Source organism: Carassius auratus, unplaced genomic scaffold, assembly GCF_003368295.1.
Source record: "Carassius auratus strain Wakin unplaced genomic scaffold, ASM336829v1 scaf_tig00033088, whole genome shotgun sequence".
NCBI classification, from domain to species: Eukaryota; Metazoa; Chordata; class Actinopteri; order Cypriniformes; family Cyprinidae; genus Carassius; species Carassius auratus.
This window is the reverse complement of record NW_020526047.1, coordinates 290,001-313,473: the sequence shown is the minus strand read 5'-3', so window position 1 is coordinate 313,473 and position 23,473 is coordinate 290,001. Positions and strand designations below refer to the sequence as shown.

At 36.9% G+C, this 23,473-nt stretch overlaps 4 protein-coding genes across 5 annotated transcripts in view; 2 read left to right on the top strand and 2 right to left on the bottom strand.

The window, feature by feature from the left end:
• The first annotated feature begins 24 nt into the window (after positions 1-24).
• LOC113081091 (tripartite motif-containing protein 65-like) lies at positions 25-6,054 on the top strand. Its single transcript, XM_026253139.1, has 7 exons — positions 25-115; positions 845-1,270; positions 1,447-1,542; positions 2,207-2,437; positions 2,863-3,034; positions 3,926-4,015; positions 4,112-6,054. Exons 2-7 carry the CDS (start codon positions 860-862, stop codon positions 4,648-4,650), a joined length of 1,539 nt encoding a protein of 512 aa, XP_026108924.1. The 5' UTR covers positions 25-115; positions 845-859; the 3' UTR covers positions 4,651-6,054.
• A 1,246-nt stretch (positions 6,055-7,300) lies between these two features.
• Positions 7,301-10,983, bottom strand: LOC113081093 (WW domain-binding protein 2-like). The gene is made up of 8 exons (XM_026253141.1): positions 10,811-10,983; positions 9,263-9,371; positions 8,841-8,976; positions 8,518-8,610; positions 8,267-8,416; positions 7,901-8,020; positions 7,741-7,817; positions 7,301-7,541 (listed from the first exon to the last, which is right to left on the bottom strand). The coding sequence occupies exons 1-8, from the start codon at positions 10,867-10,869 to the stop codon at positions 7,494-7,496; spliced, it is 792 nt and encodes a 263-aa protein (XP_026108926.1). The 5' UTR covers positions 10,870-10,983; the 3' UTR covers positions 7,301-7,493.
• Positions 10,984-11,481: 498 nt separating this feature from the next.
• LOC113081092 (protein BCCIP homolog) lies at positions 11,482-16,002 on the top strand. Its single transcript, XM_026253140.1, has 7 exons — positions 11,482-11,734; positions 11,853-11,927; positions 12,060-12,140; positions 12,888-12,977; positions 13,083-13,270; positions 14,646-14,811; positions 15,683-16,002. Exons 1-7 carry the CDS (start codon positions 11,603-11,605, stop codon positions 15,851-15,853), a joined length of 903 nt encoding a protein of 300 aa, XP_026108925.1. The 5' UTR covers positions 11,482-11,602; the 3' UTR covers positions 15,854-16,002.
• LOC113081090 (putative pre-mRNA-splicing factor ATP-dependent RNA helicase DHX32) overlaps positions 15,989-23,473 on the bottom strand; it is a 10,978-nt gene continuing 3,493 nt past the window's right edge. Inside the window, exons 3-11 of one of the 2 annotated variants that reach the window (XM_026253137.1) lie at positions 22,766-23,138; positions 21,498-21,737; positions 21,271-21,364; positions 20,850-20,999; positions 19,479-19,670; positions 17,861-18,001; positions 17,591-17,781; positions 17,303-17,493; positions 15,989-16,250 (exon numbers count right to left, since the gene is read on the bottom strand). In XM_026253137.1, coding sequence (XP_026108922.1) covers positions 16,070-16,250; positions 17,303-17,493; positions 17,591-17,781; positions 17,861-18,001; positions 19,479-19,670; positions 20,850-20,999; positions 21,271-21,364; positions 21,498-21,737; positions 22,766-23,138 — 1,753 coding nt within the window. In that variant the 3' untranslated portion in view covers positions 15,989-16,069. The remainder of the gene's footprint in view (positions 16,251-17,302; positions 17,494-17,590; positions 17,782-17,860; positions 18,002-19,478; positions 19,671-20,849; positions 21,000-21,270; positions 21,365-21,497; positions 21,738-22,765; positions 23,139-23,473) is intronic. The other variant, XM_026253138.1, reaches the window with a different exon arrangement.

Sequence of the window (23,473 nt, the reverse complement as noted above, 5' to 3'; positions counted from 1 at the left end):
CGTTCACGTCATCGCGTTTGAGCGCTCACGCATATTGGAAGGCGACGAGAAACCCAGAGCGCGCAGGACTCGGGATTATTTCACGTTTCTGCACATCTGATGAATAAATACTCCTGTGAGTTTACGAGAAAGGAGTTAGTCGATTAATAAATGTTCTGCTTTAATTTCGAAAGTAGATGTTGTTTAGTGGGGATGTAGGGACAGATGGAGGTTTTCTGTTTTCTGTTTTCTGTCTCGATGTTTTCAGCATATGGAATTAATAATGACTATAATTCATCAGGCAAATGTATTCGATTCGGTTTATAGATTATGGAACGGTATACTTAAATATCAACATTTATCTGATGCTGAAACGTACATCTGTCCACCCATCCATCCACCCATCTCTATCTATCTATCTATCTATCTATCTATCTATCTATCTATCTATCTATCTATTCATCCATCCATCTATTCAACCATACATCCATTTATCTATCCATCCATCTTTTTATCTATCCATCCATCCATCTATCCATCCATCCAGCCATCTATCTATCTATTTATCATCCATTCATTTATCTATCCATCCATCCAGCCATATATTTATCTATCCATCCAACTATTTATCTATCTATTCATCATCCATCCATCCATCTATTCATCCATCCATCCATTTATCTATCCATCCATCCATCTATTTATCTACCTATTCATCATCCATCCATCCATCTATTCATCCATCCATCCATTTATCTATCTTTCCATCCATCTATTTATCTATCCATCATCCATCCATTCATCCATTTATCTGGTGGTTTTCATTGACATTGTTGTTATTGCTTCCTGTATTTTGTGCTCTCAGGTCTCCAGATCTGTGATGGATGATCACATGCAGTGCACGATCTGCTTGGATCTGTTTAAATGCCCCGTGACGATCCCATGCGGTCACACCTTCTGCAAGGCCTGCATCTCCAGATTCTGGGATGGCATGGACAAAGACTTCCACTGTCCTTTCTGTAAAAATCCCTTCGACACAAGGCCTGAGCTGAATCGCAACGTGTCTCTGTCGATGATCACGGAGATGCCCGCCACACACAGTCCAGTTAAGACGGATGTGAGCGCAGGAGCCTCGGTCCACACGGAGCCGGAGCAGATCTGTGAGCGGCACCAGAAGCCTCTGGTCATCTACTGCAGGAACGACAGCATGTGTGTTTGTTACGAGTGCTCTGTGAACGAGTGCAAGGGCCATGATAAGATTTTGGTGGAAGAAGAACGGAAGAATCGAGAGGTAATATTGTATTTGACATACAAATGCTGTATAGTTTAAACAGAATATCAATGCTATCTTTATGTGTGTGTGTGTGTGTGTGTGTGTTTATATAGGTTTTGTAAGATTCTGCCTATATACACTGTGTCATTGCTGACTTATTAAATCATTTATATTCTAATAATTTTTCTGTGCAGACAGGATTGAAGAAAAAGAGTACAGAATTCAAGAAACACCAGGAAAGCGCTGAGAGAAGCCGCCTGGAGCTCATGGAGAACATGGAGAAAGCCAAGGCAAGACCTCATCATCATAACCCTCTTCATTAGGAGCTTTATCCAATATCATAATATCCAAACACATATGACATTATAGTGACACTTTACAATAAAAAAGACAAACATGTAATTTTTTTTAATAACATTAACTAAAAATGTATAAATACAGAAACAAATATATTGCCAATAACTAATGTGAATTTATTGTAAAGTATTAACAGCATTATTTCACCCACGGACAGCAAAAGGAGACGTTTTGAGGAATATCCAAATTACTCTTTTTCATAAAATGAAAGCAGACAAGAGCTGTCTAAAATCACCATAATATGATCCGAATGTAATCTATACAGATCAATATTTAAGAAAACGCGGCCATTCTGCAAAAAGCCTGGAATTTTATTCCCAGTTTAATCACATGCAAACACATGTAGGACTATTTTTTATACAAAATATTTAAAAATCTACACAAACTGATTCATATATTAATACACTGCCAGATGCCAATCCTAAAATCTTAAGCATTTGTTTATTTAAATCCAAACTTGACTTTTTTTGGCCAGGCGGTGTATATGAGGAAAAGTCTTGAAGGATGCATACTGAAGTAGAAAGCTGTAGCATCACTCCTCGTGTGTGTGTGTGTGTGTGTGTGTTTTAGCATGTCGTTCTCCCTCTGCTCTGTCAGGTGTCTCTACAGCAGACGTCTCAGTGGGTGAACACCAAGTTCTCACAGCTGATTAAAGTGTTGGTAGAGAAGCAGGAGGTGACACAGCTTTTTCTGGAGCAGCATCAGGAAGTGACTCTGATGGAGGCTCAGCAGCGGCTGGCTGTTCTGGAGGAGAGAGAAATGCAGCTCGCAGCGCTTCAGGAGGATATCAGCAGCCTGTGCTCCCTCCCTCCCTGCCAGCTCATCAAGGTTTCAGCAAGATTTGATTTAATTTAATTTAATTATTTAATTTAATTTTATTTAATTTAATTTAATTTAATTTAATTTAATTATTTTTTTTAGATATTATTTTATTTATATTTGTAATTTTTTTATAATTATATATTTATTGCAGCACATACACAAACAATTAATTAATTAAATAAATAAAAAACTGGCTAAATTTTCCTTTTAAATTAAATATTTTAAAATGCATTCATGTTATTATAAATATAAAAGAGCTTGTTGATGCTACTAAGATTGTTTTGGTGGGGAAAATATTACTATTGCAAATATTTTTACAGTGATATTTATAATCACATTAATTATTTATTTTCATGTGATTGTTTTAGAGTTGATTGTTAATGTTTATAGGTTTAATCTGTGTTTATGCTCCTGTTTGTGTGCTGACGCAGGACTCCAGGTTCATAGGAAGTGTCCCATGCTTCAGTGACGTTCCTGTGGATGTGCATGTGAGCGTACAGGAGAAGCTGACGCCCATCACAGACGTCCTGTCCCGTGTGTCAAAGCTGGTGTGTGAGGATCTGGAGAGAGCCGTACATGTGTCTGGAGGACAGGAGAAAGAGGGTGAGGAATGATCACACTCTTTTCACTGACCGACTGACGCTAAGTGCACCAGTTTCAGTCTGATTGGCAGATACTTTGTAATTTCCATGAGTCAGGACACATAGATTTATTTTATCAGTCAGCTAGTAAACAAAGTTGTGTTTGTAAGCTGCTGAGTGTTTGAGATCAGTCACTGGATTTGCCAAATTGAGTCAGATTTGTGAAATAATCAGTGCATGTTATTTTAGTTTGGTTTGTAGTTGTACACACATTTTGAGCCATTTTGTACAACCATTATTTGAATATTTTTTTTCACCAATTTTTTCAATTTGTGTAATGTTTAATAAACCTGCTCCTAGATGAATCATAAACACATTTAAGACGCTTTATAAAGAATAAAATATTATATTATACCATTCTAGAAGTGGGCAAAAATGTCAGCCAAAAATAAAACCTTTTGGTCAATAACAATATATACTATATAACAGTAACAATATCTGTCTCCAGCCGCGAGAGGGCGCTCTGTGTCTTCAGTGTAGAATACAGCATCACTGAGCACAGCATTGAGCGCCCTCTCGCGGCTGGAGAAGGTAATGTTTTCTATTGGTTCATTTCTCTTAGTTAATTTCTCTTGGTTCATGTCAAATTAATTCATAAATAAGTCTCACCTGACTAACTATGAAAAAAAGCCAAACTATGAAAAAAAGTGCGACTTATAGTCCGGAAAATACGGTATTTTATGGTCCTCATGCCATAGTCCTGTAAATTACATATTTTAACAAATCATGAACTTTTCAAGGGAATAGTTTTTTAAATAAATCATATTTAAAATACTGTTTTTTTTTTCTTCTTCTAAAAATCCTGTGTTATCCGTGTCTCATCGACATCCCTGTTTCATTGTCTTTCTGGAAGGCTCTCCTCAAGATAAGAGGCCAGTTCAGGCTGTTGTTCCCAGTCCTGCGACTCCATCGTATCCGGCCGAGAGAGAGGGACTGAACGCATGTACGCTCATATCATATCACCACAGGACAGTACAATGCTTTAAAAACCATCGATAGTTTATTATTCTCATATGTTGCAATTCTTCTCTTCATCCAGACCGTTGCAACCTGACCTTCGACCCCCGCACCGCCAACGCTCACTTACGGCTCTCCCAGAGCAACAGGAGGGCGGAGCATCTGATCTCCGGGCCCCGCCCCGTCCTGGCGGATGAGTCCCGCTTCGACCACACCTGGCAGGTGTTGTGTTTCCAGAGCTTCACTCACGGCCGGCACTACTGGGAGCTGGAGGTGTCCAAACCCTGGGCGTATGTGGGCGTTACGTACCCGAACATCCCGCGCAAGGAGAAGGGCAAGCGCTGCATGGTGGGGATGAACGAGCTTTCGTGGAGCCTCCAGCTGGACGAGCGGCAGCTGAGCGCGTGGCACGCCGGATGCAAGGAGTCCGTCGCCGGTCAGCTGCAGCCAAACGCTCAGCCGCTGCGCATCGGGATGCTTCTGGACTACGAGGCCGGGACACTGACGTACTACGGCGAGGGACAGGTCCGGCTGCACGCCTTCCACTGCGCCTTTACACAAGCGCTGCTCCCGGCCTGCTGGATCGGGGAGGGCGTCACCATCACACTCTGTGAACCATGAGCTTGAACATATCTGATCCTGGGGAAATAGATGCATCATCCCTACCGTAGCTGAACCTGAGACGCGTGGCCTTCCTTTGCCATCATTTCCTCCTGGTGTTTCTGAGCGGTAGACGAGCTCAGTTTGTGCTCTGGAACGATTCGGGTTGGTCTGAGAAGAACTGTGTAAGAGCTGAAACATACTTCACACACAAGTCCTGTATGTATGCTCACACTGAAGTGAAAAAATGTAGGGAAATACTCAACGTAAATAAGTCTCTTATGCTCACAAAGACTGCAATATAATATTACAATATAAAATCAGTTTAATCAGTGTATTAGAATGATTTCTGAAGGATCATGTGACACTGAAGACATGCTGAGAATTCAGATTTGATGACTTACATTTTAAAATAAATTCTAAATTAAATTGTAATAATATTTCACTTTTTTTTGTATTTTTGACCAAATAAATGCAGCCTTGATGAGCAGAGGAGACTTCTTTTCAATAACTATTCCAAAACATCTGTGTTTGTGTACTTCATAAAGTCTGTTTCTGTCCATTCTTTCCTGTGGCCAAATGATAGAAGTGTACTTGAACTTTTAAGAAGTTTTGAAGGGTTTGCATTGAGGGCCAGCTGTGCATTTTGTTTTTATGTTGTGTTTGAGTGAATTTACATTGTTTACTGCTGTTTCCACTCTAGTATATGGTTCCAGATGATTTCCAGAACAAACAGTTATGTTGTGTTCATTTCCGTCTTGTTTTCCTGTGCTGTAGGATTCTTGTTATAGTGATTGTATTTGTACGCATTTCTACTGTATTAGTTTTAGGAGCATTTTGTTTATTTTTACAGAGTTGAATTACATTGTGGATGATGTGTCCAGCAAATTGATCTTTAAACACTTCAGATATTGACATCTGTGATTATGAAATTATATTTCATACTCTAAAACTCTAGTCATAAACTAATTTAATTTTCATTGGCTGCGTTCAGAATAACTTACTTGCGTTCTTCAGTATAATTAATGCATACTGCAAATATCGTATTAGTATGCTATTCTGAACGATAGCCTTTTTATAAAGAGCCACTGAAAATTTCAACACTGTGTGCGATATATGTGAATATGGGATCATGATTATATGAAATCCTTCCTTTTATAGCATACTTGAGGTCTGAGCTCACATCTTTGAGCTGATTTTATGCACTAAAGAGTAGCAGGTGGAACTGGAAGCTAATATTGTTTGATTTTTAGAAAAGCCAATTTAATTTGCACAAGCTATCACAGCTGCAAGAGTGAAGGGAAAACTGGAAAAGCACATCCTTTGGGAATAACGAAGTCATTTTGAATTGTGTCTGTTTGTCTGCTTTTGAAACCCTGGTCATGAATAATGAACACAAAACGTCCATAAATGACATGCATCGTTCCACTTGTATAGGTTTACTTTAATAAAATACACTTTAAATAAGACAATACTGCGAAGACCATGCATAACTGATTAATTGTATAATTAAATAAATTAGAGGAAAGAATAATGAACAAACGCTGTCCAGGAGACTGAAGGTGCATGAAGGGTTAAAGTGCATCTTTAGTCTGAACTGCTGCTGCATGCTACAGAGATGCTAAGACTCGTACACACTGCTGCAGAACACGTCTGAACGAGCTTCATCACAATATACAGCATGTGGTGTTTGTGAAGGGGTTTTACACAATGCTCAGTTAATTTGATTGATTTTTAATGAAAATGATTGCAAAAGAAGCCAAAGTGGAATCAACCACAGCATGTTGCAGGGAAACAACAAGCGAACAGCCCGTCCAATCAGAATCAAGAATCACTAACTGTTGTATAAAACTCAAATACACTCACCCTCAGGGCGTCCGAGATGTAGATGAGTTTGTTTCTTAATCAGATTTGGAAAAATGTACAGTAGCATTGCATCAGTGTCTCACCAATGGATGCTCTGCAGTGAATGGGTGCCGTCAGAATGAGAGTCCAAACAGCTGATAAAAACATCACAATAATCCACAACACTCCAGTCCAACAATTAACACCTTAACAAATCTATCATTAAGATGTTTTAAACATAAAACCATTGCTTCTGGCTGAGTCCTATATTCATAATATTGCTTTCTGATAAGATAAAGTCATCTCGTCTGAATTAGGAGAGAAATATGCACCGTTTACAAGCCAAAGCAGCTCTAAACAAGCATGTGGGTGGATTTTGATGGACTTTTTCACAGGAGGAAGCGTTATTATGGATTATGGACTGGACTGGGATCCATTGGTGAGAAAGTGACGGAAGGCTACTTTTAAGAAACAAACTCATCTACATCTTTCAGCAAATTGTAATTGTGCACTGAACTATTCCTTCAAGGGATGCATTTGGCCAAATGTGCAGTAAAGGGGCGTTCGCATTTGATTTGCAGTGACTAGGTGTCCAGAAGTCTTGTTTTCCAAACTATGGAAGTCAATGGGGATTGCCTTTAAGTGACTGCTTGAGTGTGGAGTAACAAGACAGCAGTCAACGATCAACGATCTCTTATTTAATAACATTGGATGCAGCCGTCGAGAATGAACGACGACCAAAGCTCTGTCCAAAACTCTTATGCAACTAGCCTCGTTCAATCGATCTATACAAAAATCACTCATAAAATGTCTCCTAAATCAACTCTTTTTTTTTTACATTTAGAAAACTCAATCAGCTAGCAGTTGGTCCCTCTCATTCACCAGTTATGAATTAATTAAAGTAGTTTTATTCATGTGTCTCTCTCTTCTGGTCAGGTCGAGTTAACTGGTGAAGTGAGGATGAGATGAAGGGAATGGAGAGAGAGAGAGGAGAGGATGTGTGCTCGCTGCAGACACGTCTACTGGTTCTTCTTGTCTTCAGGTGGAGAGTACGGTGGAGGCTTGTCCTTCAGAATAAAAACACAACAATATTCTCAAATTGTTACACGGGTTGGTACGTTTTGCTTTGATGAAACTCTACAGGTTGCATGTAGATTTAAACATGTTTAACTAGATTACATGCACTTTATTATATGTGATCTTGGCAAACAGGTCGGACCTGGTTATATGTTGTCTTTGTTGACATGACAGAGCTGGCGAACTCACCTCGGGCAGGTAGACTCGTGACGGAGCAAACGTAGTCTCCCTGGAACTGGCTGCAGCTTCGGCTGCTTTCGCCTCCGCTAGAACAACAAACACAGTTCATTTAAGACAGGAGTGACGTCTTGAACTATTAAACTCAGCGGAGTACAGTAGTGGCTGATACCTGCGGCGGTTCTGGGCAGGTCTGGGTCGAGAGGAGCGTGGTCCGTCGGAGCTGTATACGGAGGAGGAGGCATGTAGGCAGCTGGTCCATCAAAGCCAGGAGCAGTGGGGTAAAATCCACCTAAAGGACACAAATAAGTCAAAGTGTGGCGTCCCATGTATGTAATTTGTGCTCTGCATTTAATACATCCATGTACGCATACTTGAAGCAATTCTTGTTGGTACTGAGACTCGAACCTTTGGGTTACAAGTCTGACTCTCTAACCATTAGGCCCCAAATAACAGCTGTTTAGTGTCTGAGTGCAAGTTTAAATATCAGTACATCATTTACTCAGCACTATTTTGGACATATATGTTGTGTATTAACCTGGAGGTGGAGGTCCAGGGTAGGCGTATCCAGGTGGAGGAGGCGCAGCCGAATACATGCCGTTAGCAGACGGAGGAGGAGGGTAAGCGTACGCCCCGTTCGCCATGTAAGGACAACCGTAATTAACAGTCACCGGCTGCCCTCTGGATGCTGAAATAAATGAGACTGAAGGTAATGCTTCCACATCAAATCAACAACCTGATGCTAAAACATTTCAAATGAAATTTAATTATGTTCATTTTAAAGCATACCCTGTGCCGCCACCTGTAGCATGTACTGTCCAAACTCGATCGCTCCTCCCGCGGCAAAAATCAACTTGAAGGTTGCAGATCCTTCCCAGCCGCCTGCAGCAACGATGGAAACACTCTTCAGTAAACTTTATTACTACCAGTACATTATATTTGAAGCTGAACTTATTAACATGAACTTCTAAATTGAAGACCCTCAATACAGTGTTTTTTAACATGAATGCATAATATATAAAGACGTGTCAATTGTTTTGTATTAATTACATGATATTAAAATTAATTAGTTGAATCAGTTGCATTTATTTGCATTTTTCAAGGCATTTTACCTCCGGGCTCGGCGCTGATGGTTCCCTTGATGTAGTTGGCACCGAGTACGGGCTGTTTGACCTCACAGCCCTTCATAAGATAAAACGGCATCATGAACGACTGCAGAGGGTCCTTCCCTTTAGTCCAGAAGATCACCTAAAGCAGTTTAAATCATGAACATTATAATTTACTGGGGTTGTTTACAAACCACTGAAAACACCTTATTGCACATGCATCCTGTAGCCAATCAGGAGACAGACAATGCTAAAACCCATCAGGTTTATCATATTAAAGATATGTTTAAAGATAATGCAAAAAATATTTATATATATATATGGAGAGAGAGAGAGAGAGAGAGAGAGAGTTGTTTCCTTGCTCTGTCCTTTTCATCAATAAAAAAAAATAAGATGATGGTCTGTACTCCTCCTCTTGTGTTACGTACCCTGTAAGGTGTCAGGTAAACGCTTCCCTTCTTGCTTTTTCTGAAGGCTTCTGGCAAGCGCTCTGTGTCACTGAACACCAGCTCCACATTCTCATACGACATCAAGACACTGCAGGAAAACAGACTCGGTTTATTACAGTCAGCACATTCTCTGCCAACACATCGCTGAACAAGGAACAAAGACTTTTGGTTATAGGTTCAAAGAATACCAGCAATCAAAGGAAGTCGTCTCTTGTTATATTAAATCACTATAAATAACAATAATACAATTCTACTACTGTTAAATAAATAATGTAAAAATATGACAAATAAATAAATATAAATAAAATATTTATTATTACCATTTATTATATATATAGAAATAAAATAATAATAATAATAACTGTCATTCTAGTAACAAAAAAATGTTTATCAATAATAATAATATTAATGAACATAATATAAATAAAATTTGTAATTATATAATAAACAACAATATCAAAATGTAAGAAAGAACAAAAAAGAATATATATTATATATTATTATTATATGTTGTTGTACTTTAACATTTAACTGTAATATTATAAACAAAATAATATAAATAGTAGTAGTACTAGTATTAGGAAGTACCCTAAATACATTAAAATCAATACAAATAAAATAACATATAACATATTAAGATAATAAAATGATTGTAAAGGAGATGCAAAAAAAGTAAAATAAATAAAAATGCTTCAATAAAAAGTATCAGACAATATTAAATATATTTGGGTCTTATGTGATATATGATAATGATTTGTTGATATGTTAGTGAAATGCTGGTGTCATCAGTCTCAGTCTTTATTAGTTGTGTAATAAGATCACAGCTATTGTGAAACTTTAAGAGCATGTCATTTCTTTTAAAAGAAGGTTAAGAAGATTATTACTGACTTACTGAGACGAACACAAGCATTTACAGAAGATATACGAATCCTACTATGGGCGAGGGCAGAGCTCTTTAATATTAATTAGGTAACGTGGCATGCGTCCTGCTGATTGGCTGCAACACAAGCGGGGGTTCGTCAGCCGGCATACGTCCTGAATATTAATAGAGCTGCGTGGCTGAACCAATCTATGTGCTAAACGCTGAAGGAAGGTTTCCAAGCAACTCGAGCATGACTAAATTATTAAATATTCATAGACACAGACCTCGCCATAGTAGGATCCAGAAAGCTGCGCAAGATCCTTGTTTTAAAAGATAGCAGCTTATGTGACTGAATACGGTCTGCATTTACAGCGTGTAAACAAAAGTATGCTTAAAATTAATACATAAACAGCAGAAAGTCTGAGTGCAAATGAATAAAATGGGTGTGATCTAACGCTAACGCGTTGTTATTCAACACATGACACTGTACTATTCATATTATGTGAACAGGAAACCTCAAACACACTATTTTCTTTTTTTTAATTATTATTATTAAATAAGGACGTTTTGGACAAATCCGTGAATCAAAAACAGGACAGTACCAGATTTATATATTGACATAAAATAACGACAGTAATCATGAATAGACACGACATTAACGTTACCTTTCGCTGTTGTTGATGATAACTCCTCCAGACTCAGCGTGATTGCTGTTGAGGGACATGCTTGAAATCTGTCTGTTATTATTATTGTGTGAAACTGATGCTCTACATTCTAATAGCGCAACTCAAAGATCTACCTGCATTTCCGGCGTAAGTCACGCCCCCGGACGACGTCATCGAGCGCTTTTGAGATGGTTCCCGAACCTTCTCAAATAACAAATAAATATTAATCTAAACAAAGGGGAATAATCTCATATTATTTTATTTTTCTTTGCTTAGATAGATAGATAGATAGATAGATAAATAGATAGATAGATAGATAGATAGATAGATAGATAGATAGATAGATAGATAGATAGATAGATAGATAGATAGATAGATAGATAGATAACAGTAAACAATATATTGCACTGTGTGCAACAGGCAGCCAGTGTCGACTTTTATTTTGTAATATGACATAATGCTTAAATAAGCCTTAAAACTACGTTTAAGAATATTTATATTTCTATGTAGGTTAGAACTGATTATTTGAAACTCGATTCCGCGCTATTGTGTTTTTAATAAATAAGAAATAATTTTCACGCATCACCGCTGTGTTAAATATGGAATCTGCCGCTTCTCAAAGGTCGTGCAGTGGAACTGACGCCATTTTGGATCTGATACATTGAGATATTTTGCGTCTGTCCATGCGTCTATTGTGAGCCAACATGGCCGATAAGACTCATCAGTTTCCTACCTCACGGATAACCTCTGCGTGAACTAATGTTTGCTTCCTGTTTGCTGTAGTGGAACAGCATGGCTTCATCTGCGAAGAGGCGAGCTATTGAAACGGGACAAAAACCCCAAGACAGCGCTGAAAGCTCGGACGAGGGTCTGGAAAACTCTGGCGACGAGGACAGTGGAAATTCAGAAGAGGAAATAAACGAGGTAAGTTGCGGATTTGATTGTTACTGCAGCCAAAAAATGCCCTGATGTGCAGGCCAGATTTGCTCTGCGTTGAAACACGCTGTTTTGTGATCAATAAACCTGTTACGGTTTTTTTTAGGAGGTTATTGTGGACTTTGAAGCACACGCGATATCTGACAACGACTTTCATGGCATTAAAACCCTTCTGCAGCAGGTAAAGTTACAGAGACTGCACTGAACACGCATATATAATTTACCCTACACAGTTTGCAATTGAACAGAGTTTAAAAATGACAAAGAATACGAATAGACACACACACACACGTGTATGTTTTTGTTTTTCCAGCTGTTCCTGAAGTCTCACGTGAACACGTCTGATCTGACTGACATCATCATTCAGCAGAATCACATCGGCAGCGTCATCAGAGTGAGACTCTTATTTTTTTATGTTTATAATTCGTTCACATAATTCACTTGACACTGTATCTTAAAATATACCGATCATCACCATATTAATACCTAAAATATTCATTCATGGCAATGACCATCTGGATGAAATACACTGAAATTGATGGTCAGTTATGAGAATCTAGTTGCCAAATATATATATATATATATATATATATATATATATATATATATATATACACAAGCTATAACTAAAGTTTTGTGAGACTTTAGATTATAGTGTATTTTCTGTTTTACATATACAATTAATTCCTTCGTTTACTGTTCATACTGTATAAATTAATTAACAGATTTACTTTTATATGCATTCAATGTAACTTAAAACAGTTAAACAAAAAACAGGGGGCCACAAAAAGAAGCTAGAGAAAAATGTAAAGAAAACCTTGAATGTAATATATAACGTAATTAAGACATAATAATCAAAATGAGTAAAAAAATATATAATTAAGAAATAATAATCCAAATTAATGAATAGAATATACATATAATTACAAAGACAATCATGTTTGGGCATTTAAAAAAAATAATTCTGTGGAACTTAAAAAAATGTTTTTTAAAAACCTCTGCCTTGAAATATACTGATAATAATATTTAGAAAATTCATTAAACATAATAAACATCTGGATGAACAATGGCCTTGTCCTTAATTTTTATACTGTCATCTCATTTAATGATTTAAAGTAGTTTTGAATGTGTTTTGCTCCAGCAAGCGGAGGTACCGGACGACAGTGATGATGAAGCCGACCCAGACGAGGTGTTTGGATTCATCAGTATGGTGAACCTCACCGAGAGACAGGTCATAACGCTTGTGTTTATGTGTGGTCTCTCGAATATGTCATGAGTCTGCGGCTCTGGATGGAGCGTCTGTGTCCCGTCTGATGGTCTGGTGTGTGTTGATCAGGGTGTGGAGTGTCTGGAGCAGCTGAAGGACATGCTGATAGAGCGGTGTGTTAAAGCCAGCTCTCCAGATGTTCAGGAGCGCTTTGAGCAGCTGCTGCTGGATAAGGTACAGTCTGTCGGGCTGCTGCTGAGCGAGAGATTCGTCAACGTCCCGCCACAGATCGCCCTCCCCATGCACAAACAACTTCAGTAAGTCTTTTATGGTTCTGACCAGCAACTTGCTAAATTTCTAAGGCAAGACACTGCTAGCAATTAAAAAAAACAAAAAAAAACATTTGTCTTTTTTTAGATTTTTGTTTATTTGGCTTGTCCTTACGTGTTGTTCAGAGGAGCGGAGAGAAAACTACTGAAATACACTGGAGTGTTTATGTAATTGCACTATTATTGCATCTATCAGTGTGTGTAGATTTCAGCTCCAGTGCATATCTTTAAAGACTTTTTTCTGCATTTCAGCAGCACTTAACTTAAACTTAAGTTTTATTCCATCTATATCCTGAAGGGTTTGGTTATATATCATTTGCCTGATTTTATACAACATTTTAGTTAACTAAAACTAATTTCTGTGGCTTTAAACAAAATGAACTTCAAAATAAATAAATTATATATATATATATATATATATATATATATATATATATATATAAACACTTTAACATATTTATTTCAGCTAGTTGCAAAGGCAACATTTCTCATTTTTATTTAATTCACCTTAATATAATAATACAATTAAGTGAAATTAAATTAAAACTATATAAACATTCAAAACGCCAATAAAAATGACAAAACACAAATGTACTAAAGTTTTAAAATTTAAAGAGAAAATACAAAAAAATTCAAAATAGACCAAAAAATCTAGATATTAATGGTATAATAGTATCTTGATAATACTGAAATCACACTGGTTCCTAAAAACATGGATTTTATTCAATTTATTTGCTTTTTATTATTTATTATGGAGTTATTGAGAAGTCCTTTCTGTAAAAGACCTTTAATATGTCAATAAAATAAAACAGAAATTTAAACCTGGCTTCAATCCAATATTCAGATTTCTGTTTTGGAAATGTATACAAATAAATCCATATTTAATTAGATAATGCCTCATTTGCATCAACATAACATTTTGGAAAATTTCTTCTGCAAATCATGTTTTGAAATTCTTAATCAGTAAATCAGTTCTTAATGTCTAATAATCAGTCAAATGGCAGAGTATCTATTAGTTTAATGTCTATATTCACCTCTGATGTCTTGCCTTAAAAAAAGGGTAACTGAAAAGCAAAATATTGTTTAAAAAAATTAGTTCTTACTCACAGACATCCCAGTTCTTTACATCTTTGACACCCAGCACTGATGCCATTACATGGGTTTATAAAGATCTTATGTAACCGTGTGTCTAATGAGGGTCAGCGCCTGTAGAAGAGCCACATCACATGATCCCTGGAAACATGAGTGAAGTGTTTCACCATGAAACAATCAAACAAACACATTTCGAAAACATTCACAGAAGTAGTCTGAGATGGAGCTGGGTATGAGAAACAGCATGCTGATATAATGTCTGGTTTCACAGGAAGGAAATGGCTGAAGCACAAAGGACCAATAAACCCAGCGGTAAATGCCAGTTCTGCCTGATGATCAGCAAAACCTGTAAAGCAGCCAAGAAGAGCAGATCTGGAGCAGCTCAACCTAAAGAAGAGCTGCTGTTCGTGAACGACGAGGAGGAGTTCTTCTATGAGGTCAACTCAATAAATCTGTTCTGTGGTTCATTTCTTGTGCATAAAATACAGAATATGTAGAATACGTGGTGACAATATATATAAGGGGGGAAAATATATAATACTAAAATAAGAATAGTGTATTTTTCTCTTATTTTAATTGCGAAAGTTTTTAATTTTGAGTTTTTTTTTTTTTTTATACTAGTTTTAGAAATTTTATTTGGCAACTAGCTGAAATTCAAATAATATATATTATATATAAGAACAAAATATATATATATTATTATTGCATTGTCATTTAAAAAAAATGTGACTTTGTTGTATTTTGTAAAAACAATTTTATTATTATTATTATTGTTAATATTAGTGCTGTCAAATGCATTATTTGCATCCAAAATAAGAGTTTGTATTTACAGAATACATGTGTGTATATGCATATTTTGATGATTTATATATAAATATTGCATATTTCGTATATATTCATGTGTATTTATATATACATAAATATACACAGTACACATACAAATATTATGAAAATGCAAACCTTTATTTTGGATGTTATTAATTGATTTGGCAGCACTAGTTAATGTTTATTTTGTTTCATGTAAATTATTTTGTGGTTTTAGTTTTATTTACCTATCATAACACTGCTTTGACCAATGCATTTGTTACTTTCCCAGTTGTTTACTTAAAAAAAATAAAAATGATAGAGGTTGCAGTCACAAAGATTCAAGTCACTTAAATATTACAGAAATTCAACAATACTAGAAAAATATTTTGAGAAATTTCCATGATTTTATTAATTGCAATGGTCCATTTTGATCATATGGACCCTGAATTAAGTGTCAAATGCATAAAAAAAACGACTGTAAACATTTTGTTTGTTTCACAGCAAGCCACGTTGAAGTTCAGCTACTGCGTTCAGGACGAGGCTGATTCCTGTGCGACGGGAAAGTGGTCATACGATGACGTACCGATGAAGCCGTACCGCACAGTGATGGTGATCCCAGCGGACAGGATGGGAGCCGTCATGGATAAAATGACTGAATATCTGAGTGTCTGAACCCTGGAAAATAGATGTTTACTGTCCCAGGCCTTAATGTATGAACTTGCCACAAAACAGTTTAACACCGTCACCCAAAACCAGTGAAATAATCTATTTCTGTACATAAGTAGATTAAATTTCCCACAAAATAAACGACCCAAACAGGATTCTTTGAGTGTCTTTTCAAGAGTTGACAATACAAAACATTTGAGCACTGTTTACTCTATTAATGGTTCACTGGATGACACATCGGTCATGTGATTCGCCCTCTTCTGTCTTTGTTTCTATCGCAGCTGGTTGAGGTTTTGTCCTTGCATTCCCCGTCCTGTCTCTGTCCAGAATGTGCTGCAGGATCTCTTTACTCTCACTAGGGGGCAGATTACAGAAAAAATACTGCGGTGCCATTTGAAGGAACCTGAAACAGAAGAGAACCAGATTTAGACTTTAAACAGATACTTTTATTCAGCAAGGATGCAATAAATTGATCAAAAGTGACAGTTAAGACATTTATAATGGTTTTATTCTATTTCAAATAAGTGCTTCTTTTTTTCTTAATTCCAAAAAATATATTTTAAAATTGATAATAATCAGGAATGATGCTGAAAATACAGCTGCACATCACAGAAATAAATTACATTTTACAATATATTCACATAGAAAATCTTAAATTGTAATAACGTTACAATATTTGAGTTTTTACTGTATTTTCAAAGTAATGCAACATTGCTGAGCCTGAGAGATTCCTTTAAAACTAATGTAAAAAATATATATATATTACTGAGCCCAAACATTTGAAAAGAAGCATATATTATGGCAATTTGAAATATGAAAATATGGGATTGAATTATCTAGAACAAACTGTTTTTAATAAACTAAAACATTTTAAATACATTTTGTTGAATGCAATTAATAAAAGAAAATAAAGAATGAATGATTAAATGCTTTAAATGAATAAATAGAGCTCAAAACTTGTGGGAAAATGGTTATGAAACTTTACAAAAATAATTGAAATCTGACATCAGATAAATTATATATATATATATATATATATATATATAAATAAGAAAATCACATAAAAAGCAAAATTATATAATTAAAAAATGTACAAATAAATATACATTTACTGACCCCATCTTTAAACAGATTATTTCATTAACATTTTTGATTAAATAAAAAGTTTTTAAAAGTACCCAAAAAAACAGACGACACAATGTTGCAGAATTCATTAAGTAAAAGGCTTGTTTTTGCACTACCAGAACTGTAACATTAATAATTATCTCCAGGATGTTCATGACGTACATCTGCTAAATGAATGTAAGAATAGTGAAAGTGAGCAGCAGTGGATCTGAAAGCCTCTCTACTGTAAGACCAGATTAGTAATGATGACACATCTAAAATCACGATTACTCAGGGTGACGTGGCCTGATCCTGTTTGTGAGGGTCAGAGCTAAAGGAGGACACACTTACGCCTGCGCTGAGATCTGTGTGACGGTGCGGATGCAGTTGTTGTCGGAGAGGTTGTACTCGTGGAACAGAACCCACTCCGGCAGACCCAGTTTATGAGCTTTTGCTCCGTAACCCGACAGACGGTGAACCTGAGCCACGTGTTTGTTCAGCAGCATGAAGTAATTCCCCGAACCGTCCACATCTCTGGCCATCTGAGGGACACCAGACAGATGATGCATGGAGACATGCTTTAAGACATATAAATACATTTTAAAGGGGGTGATCTTCTCTATAGCCGCTGTATGAGACCTGCATGAAGAAGCCGGCGAGCAGCGCTCTCTTGATGTTGAGTGTGTTGGTTTTGGTGCCGAAGGCTGCTTCAGAGATGGGAAGCTCGATGCGTTTCAGGATGTCTGTGAGTTGGGCTCTGATGGCGTCTGCCGTCTGCAGGGCGTCGCAGCACAGGAAATACTCCTCACACCACTGCTCCTGACTGAAATCTGACACACACACACACACGCAGACGTTTACACACTCGTTCTTCACCAGCCCATTCATGAGAGAAGGCGTGACACTCACATGGTTCCTTCTGGCTGCGTTTGAAGGTGTTATAGATGTTGATGAGCGTGAAGTGGTCACCTTCCGGATGCTGGAACTTCATGTGACAGAGCATGACTTCTGTTACCATGCCGACGGGAGGATCGATGAAGCAGCTTGGTGCTGATGGAGACGGATGCATAAAAGCAGACAGATCGCAAAGCATATGATGGAGTATGTTTGTTAAAGGGATACTCCATACCAAAATTACATGTTTGTCATTATTCACCCTTAAAAGCTTTGTTTGTCTTCAGAACACAATTTAAGATATTTTGGATGAAAACAGGGAGGCTTGAGACGGTCCCATAGACTGTCAAATAAATAACAGTCTCAAGGTCCAGGAAAGTATGCCGTAGAGCCAGTTTGGCAATTCTGAGCAGTACGCAGATGGCGTACACTCTTCTGTATCAGCCGCGCCACAAGGATACATTTTTTATGTGTATTTACATTTTGGTTTAAAAGCAAACAACGCATTGGTGCAGCGCGGAGATTTGTCAAAAGGAACTGCAATGATTTTGAGAGACACAGAAAAGAGCAATTGTTGAATAAAGTCTTTTGTTTTCTTTTGTTTTCTTTTGTTTTGTTTTGTTTTGTTTTCTTTGTCATTACGGTTGAATCAGTGATGGCAGATGGACTATTCTGACGATGCTTTTTAATACTTTCCTGGACCTTGACACCGTTATTTATTTCGGATGTCTATGGGACAGTCACAAGCCTCCCTGTTGTCATCCAAAATATCTTAAATTGTGTTCCTAAGAACAAAGCTCTTACGCGTTTGGAACGACACGGGGATAAGGGAATAATGACAATAACGAATCTCTCTCTCTCTCTCTCTCTCTCTACATATATATACATACATATACATTTTTTTTTTTTTTTCTGAAATATACTGTACATTTCTATGATAACACATTTACAGTCAAACCAAATATTATTTAGACACAGTTTTATTTTACTAGTGGGAAAAGGACACTACAGTTCATTTATGTAAGTGAGGACAGCAAATAACATATTATACCTAAAAATACATCCTCATACAGTGGACTACCAGTAAAATTGATAAATATTTGGAACACAAAATCATTCAGACACTTTGACCTGACCCTGTTTTGCTTAATTGTTATCTGACATTATCAAGATGACTTTGTTCTGACACAGTTTAACAGAGTTCTTGTAATATTTTACCATTTATTAAACTATAGCGAATGAATGTGAAAATGTGAGAGACACTGAAGGTGTCTGAATAATATATAATATAATTTATATATAATATTTTAATACATTTTTATAATATATAATTAATACAAATATATATATATATATATATATATATATATATATATATATATATATATATATATATATAATTGTAATGTCTCTATATATTTTATATATACACATACATTACATAAAAATTTAATGAATACATTTTTAGAATCCATTTTAATGTTTTACACTAAAATAAATATGAAAAATATTAATACAATTATTATAAGAACAAGAAAAATCTCTAACAAATGACCAACGGACTATCATGGAAAATGGAAATGAAAAATCAGTCAGCTACAGGTGCGTGTTACAGTCTGTGTTCAAGAGTTACCTGTTAGCATTGCAGCGATGGTTAGCATCTCACTAGCGCAATCGAACTCGCAGGACGCTAACAGAGCCTTCGCCATCTGCGGATCCAGAGGAAGCTCTGACATGATGATGCCCATCTCAGACAGGTTTCCATCGTTGTCCAAAGCAGCGAGATAATCGAGTTCCTCCAACGCCTGCATGAGGCCCTCGGGATCTGGAAATGAAAAGCATATCATGCAAATGTGTCCTTCTGTGACTTATTAAGCATGCTAACTAATGAAACGAGCGTAGCCAAATGTCTCTGGAATTTCTAAAAATAAATCACTTGATATAGACAGGCAGTTCCCAATGTTTCTACACCGACTGAGCTCTTCTCTTCCTGTGTATTGTGTCTGTTTGGTCACTAATGAATTTCTCTTTCTCCTCTGAGCTTCCCACCGTCCAAACATTGACCAGAAACAATGAGTCTAAACCCAGCAGACAGAAGAGCTGACAGTTCAGCAAATCCACGCATGACCGAACACCAGCCAGAAACAGATCCATAGACCTTCATACATCCAACAATAATAGACTACAGTGAGACCTCACAGACTTATCAGTCGTGTTTATTATAGTAGCTTGGATAAAAATAATAATAATAAAAAAGAACATTTCAAATGAAAAAGATAATTACTTTCTTTCCTTGCAATTCAGAATTACGAGATATAAACCCAGAATTGTGAGATAAATTCAGAATTGCAAGGCAAATATTTGGAATTTTGAGATTAAGACAAACTGTGGGATTTTACAAGATGTAAACTCAGAATTGCGAGTGTTAACTGTTAAGAACTGTAGGAAATAAACTCACAATTGACCTTTAGCCTGGAGTTTGAATGACAGGTGATCTGACCAATCATAACACTGAATGCACCATTTCATTCAACAAACACACCAGACAGGAGAGTAGATTAATAACCTGAGTGGACTTGAACTTGAAAAACAATTTACTGACGTCTTTCTGCAGCTGAAACAAGTTACTGTACCTTCTGATGATTATTAATGTTTATTTTATGCTATAACCAGTGTTGCCAAGTCTGCAGGTTGAAGCGACTCCAATAACATGATATATATCCCCTGGAATGCAAATTGTAGCAGGGGGTCCCTGTTAAAAAAACATGTATTTTACCCCCTGGGGCACCATTTTTAACTGGGGACCCCCTTCAAATGCAATATGGCTAGTTTTGACGAGTGATTGGGTGAGTTTTCTTGCGAAAACCTGGCAACCCTGGCTATAACTTTTTTACTTTATTGGTGGAAATGGCCTTTCATAGTTAACTGACTCATCATTAAAGCTGAATGTTGACAAACCTCTCTAAAGCTCTCATATGCCACGGTGAAATGAAATCTCACCCACCAGGTCTGCTGATGAAGTCACAGTGTCCGATCCCGGCCATCTCCATCCTCTTCAGATAGAGCGCCGTGGACGTGATGTTGGACTCCAGAATGCGAGGAGGGATCTCAGCGGGCAGCTGAACGTCCTCAGGATACAAACAGAAGCACTTCCCTTCAAACAAACACATTCAGCAGTGATTCACGATTCATTTCTACATTTACAAAGTCATATATTCACTTATATATATATATATAAGACTTTATAAGATTATTTATTTAAGATGCATACTGAATTTGTATACTGAACTGGATTGTTTTCTGTAGCAGTCTTTATACTGCAAATATAGTAATGCATTGCAGGTTCATAGTTTTAATAAAGAGGATCTTTATATAAAAAATAATAATAATGGTAAATGGCAAATAAATGGCAAAAATGTATGCACCTGTTGATCCAGTCAATCGTTTACGGATTTCGGCTTGACATTGACTGATGGGTCGGAGGACCTCTGAACTGGCTCTCACTCGTGGGTTATACACCTACACACAATATCACACAGAAAACATGAATTAACAGTCACAAGTCTTGCAGATAAGTATTCTTTTGACTATTTGCAAAATAGAAAACTTTTGATTGGAAAAACTAAATGCAGTAAACCAAACTTTTCCGCACACTCACTAATCTCTTCTCCACTCCAGTATCAATGACAAATGTAATAGTGTCCACAAGCCAAAACAGATCCTCTGATTGGCTACAGGAAACGAAGACCCGCCTACTCTTCTGTGGGCTTTCTGTGATTGGTGGACACATTCCGGTGTGTCCGGGACACAGTGGTACAGCTGTCAGCTCTCCCAGAGATACACTCATCCTGGACGCTTCTTTAGTGAGAATATTACAGGCACAGACCACCTCCTGAAACACACACACAGAGAGACACACAATCACAAAGCAGAAAACCCCTTTAAATCACAACAGCGGCCAATAAAGATTTCTACACATGTTCCAAGAGAAAAATGAGCGATGCTTATGCTTCGTGAAAGAGCTGAGTGGACATATTACATTCAGACGCTGCTGACCGCGCTGAACACCAAATCGAGAACATTGTGTTAGTGCTGTTTGCTACGGCAAGCATCACTGTTTCTACTGCTTTAAGTTACAATTAGGGATTTGAACAAACTCCAACCACGTTTTCTGGATGCAACTAGTTCCCATGTTGGTGTGCTATTAGAAAAGTAACTTGAAGGTTAGACTCCTATCATGTTTACACACCAAAATATCACAGAGGCATTTAATGGTGGACAGTTGTGACAGTAAAGTGATAGTATATGATAGTATAAAGCGATTTTTAATGTACTAAAGATTTGTGTTTCAAATAAATGCGGTTGTTTTGAACTTTCTTTTCATCAAATAATCACCATAAAAATATGAAAGCAGAACAACTGTTTTTAAATGATAATCATTAATGTTTCTTGAGCAGCATATAAGAATGATTTCTGAAGATCATGTGACACTGAAGACTGGCGCAATGATGGTGAAAATTCAGCATTGCATCACAGAAATAAATTACATTTTACAATATATTCAATAAAAAAACAGTTCATTTAAATTGCTAAATTATTTATTGTATTTTTGCTTAAATAAATAGAGCACTGGCTGATACGTCTTTCAAAAACATAAAAACTTTTGAACATTAAGGTAAAAATGAACACATAAATTCTCTTATCTGTTTGGTCTGTGAGCATACATTCATGCATTAATTAATTTTTTGATTCATCAGATATTTACTTTTAGTGTTAATACTCAACTCTCCAGTTCCTGGAACATCCCAGGTTAACAGGTTGATTGTCCAGATAACTTATGCATGCATTTTTACAATACTATAAACTGTAATGCATAAAGGATCATGGGTACTTCTAATCCACGAACACGTTTCATCTCACCTGCTCCGATGCTAAAAACACAGCTACGTCTCCAGGCTCTCTAGACCGATGGACCTCCAGCGCGAGTCTCAGAGCCGAATAGAAGCTTTCAGCACTGCTGCTGTTGCTGTGGATCACTTCACCAGCGCACGGGGCGTCCAGATGCAGGCATGGGACGTTCCCGTAGTGTGTGAGGAGCGTGTCTGAAGCAGGCGGAGCAGACAGGACCACCACCCTGAGCTCGGGCCGCTGGAGAAGCACCTCTCTCAGCAGACCCAGCAGAAGGTCAGTGTTCACGGTCCTCTCGTGGGCCTGGTCTATCACCACCACCCCATAATGCTCCAGCAGGGGGTCTGACATCATCTCCCGCAGCAGGACGTCATCAGTGCAGAACCTGCAACCAGGACCTAGTTTAGGTTTTGACATTTATAGATAAATATGCTCCAAATATGCAGATGTAGAAAGATTTGAAACAGATTTGTTTTCTTTAGCATTTGAAAATGCTTTGTAAGCGATGTATTAAATATGTCTGAATTGATTTTGTTTTTAATTTCTCTTTTATCTTTGTCTGTACCGCACTTCCACTCTATACAATCTTCTATCTGTACTATTGGTGACCTACTTTTGAAAAAAAAAAATGCTTTGATAAAATAAAATTTAAAAAAATGTCTATATAAAATAAAATATGGATTTTTTTATTCATGCTTTTAAAACATTTGAAACATATTA

Coding starts and splice junctions, on each gene's coding strand:
- LOC113081093 (XM_026253141.1), bottom strand. CDS start 10,869: ATGTCCCTCAACAGCAATCACGCTGAGTCTGGAGGAGTTATCATCAAC. Junction 8,021..8,266: donor CCCTGGACCTCCACCTCCAG/GTTAATACACAA, acceptor TGTGTCCTTTAG/GTGGATTTTACCCCACTGCT. Junction 7,818..7,900: donor CCTGCCCAGAACCGCCGCAG/GTATCAGCCACT, acceptor TTGTTGTTCTAG/CGGAGGCGAAAGCAGCCGAA.
- LOC113081092 (XM_026253140.1), top strand. CDS start 11,603: ATGGCTTCATCTGCGAAGAGGCGAGCTATTGAAACGGGACAAAAACCC. Junction 11,735..11,852: donor CAGAAGAGGAAATAAACGAG/GTAAGTTGCGGA, acceptor GGTTTTTTTTAG/GAGGTTATTGTGGACTTTGA. Junction 11,928..12,059: donor TTAAAACCCTTCTGCAGCAG/GTAAAGTTACAG, acceptor TTGTTTTTCCAG/CTGTTCCTGAAGTCTCACGT.
- LOC113081091 (XM_026253139.1), top strand. CDS start 860: ATGGATGATCACATGCAGTGCACGATCTGCTTGGATCTGTTTAAATGC. Junction 1,271..1,446: donor AAGAACGGAAGAATCGAGAG/GTAATATTGTAT, acceptor TTTTCTGTGCAG/ACAGGATTGAAGAAAAAGAG. Junction 4,016..4,111: donor GAGAGAGGGACTGAACGCAT/GTACGCTCATAT, acceptor CTCTTCATCCAG/ACCGTTGCAACCTGACCTTC.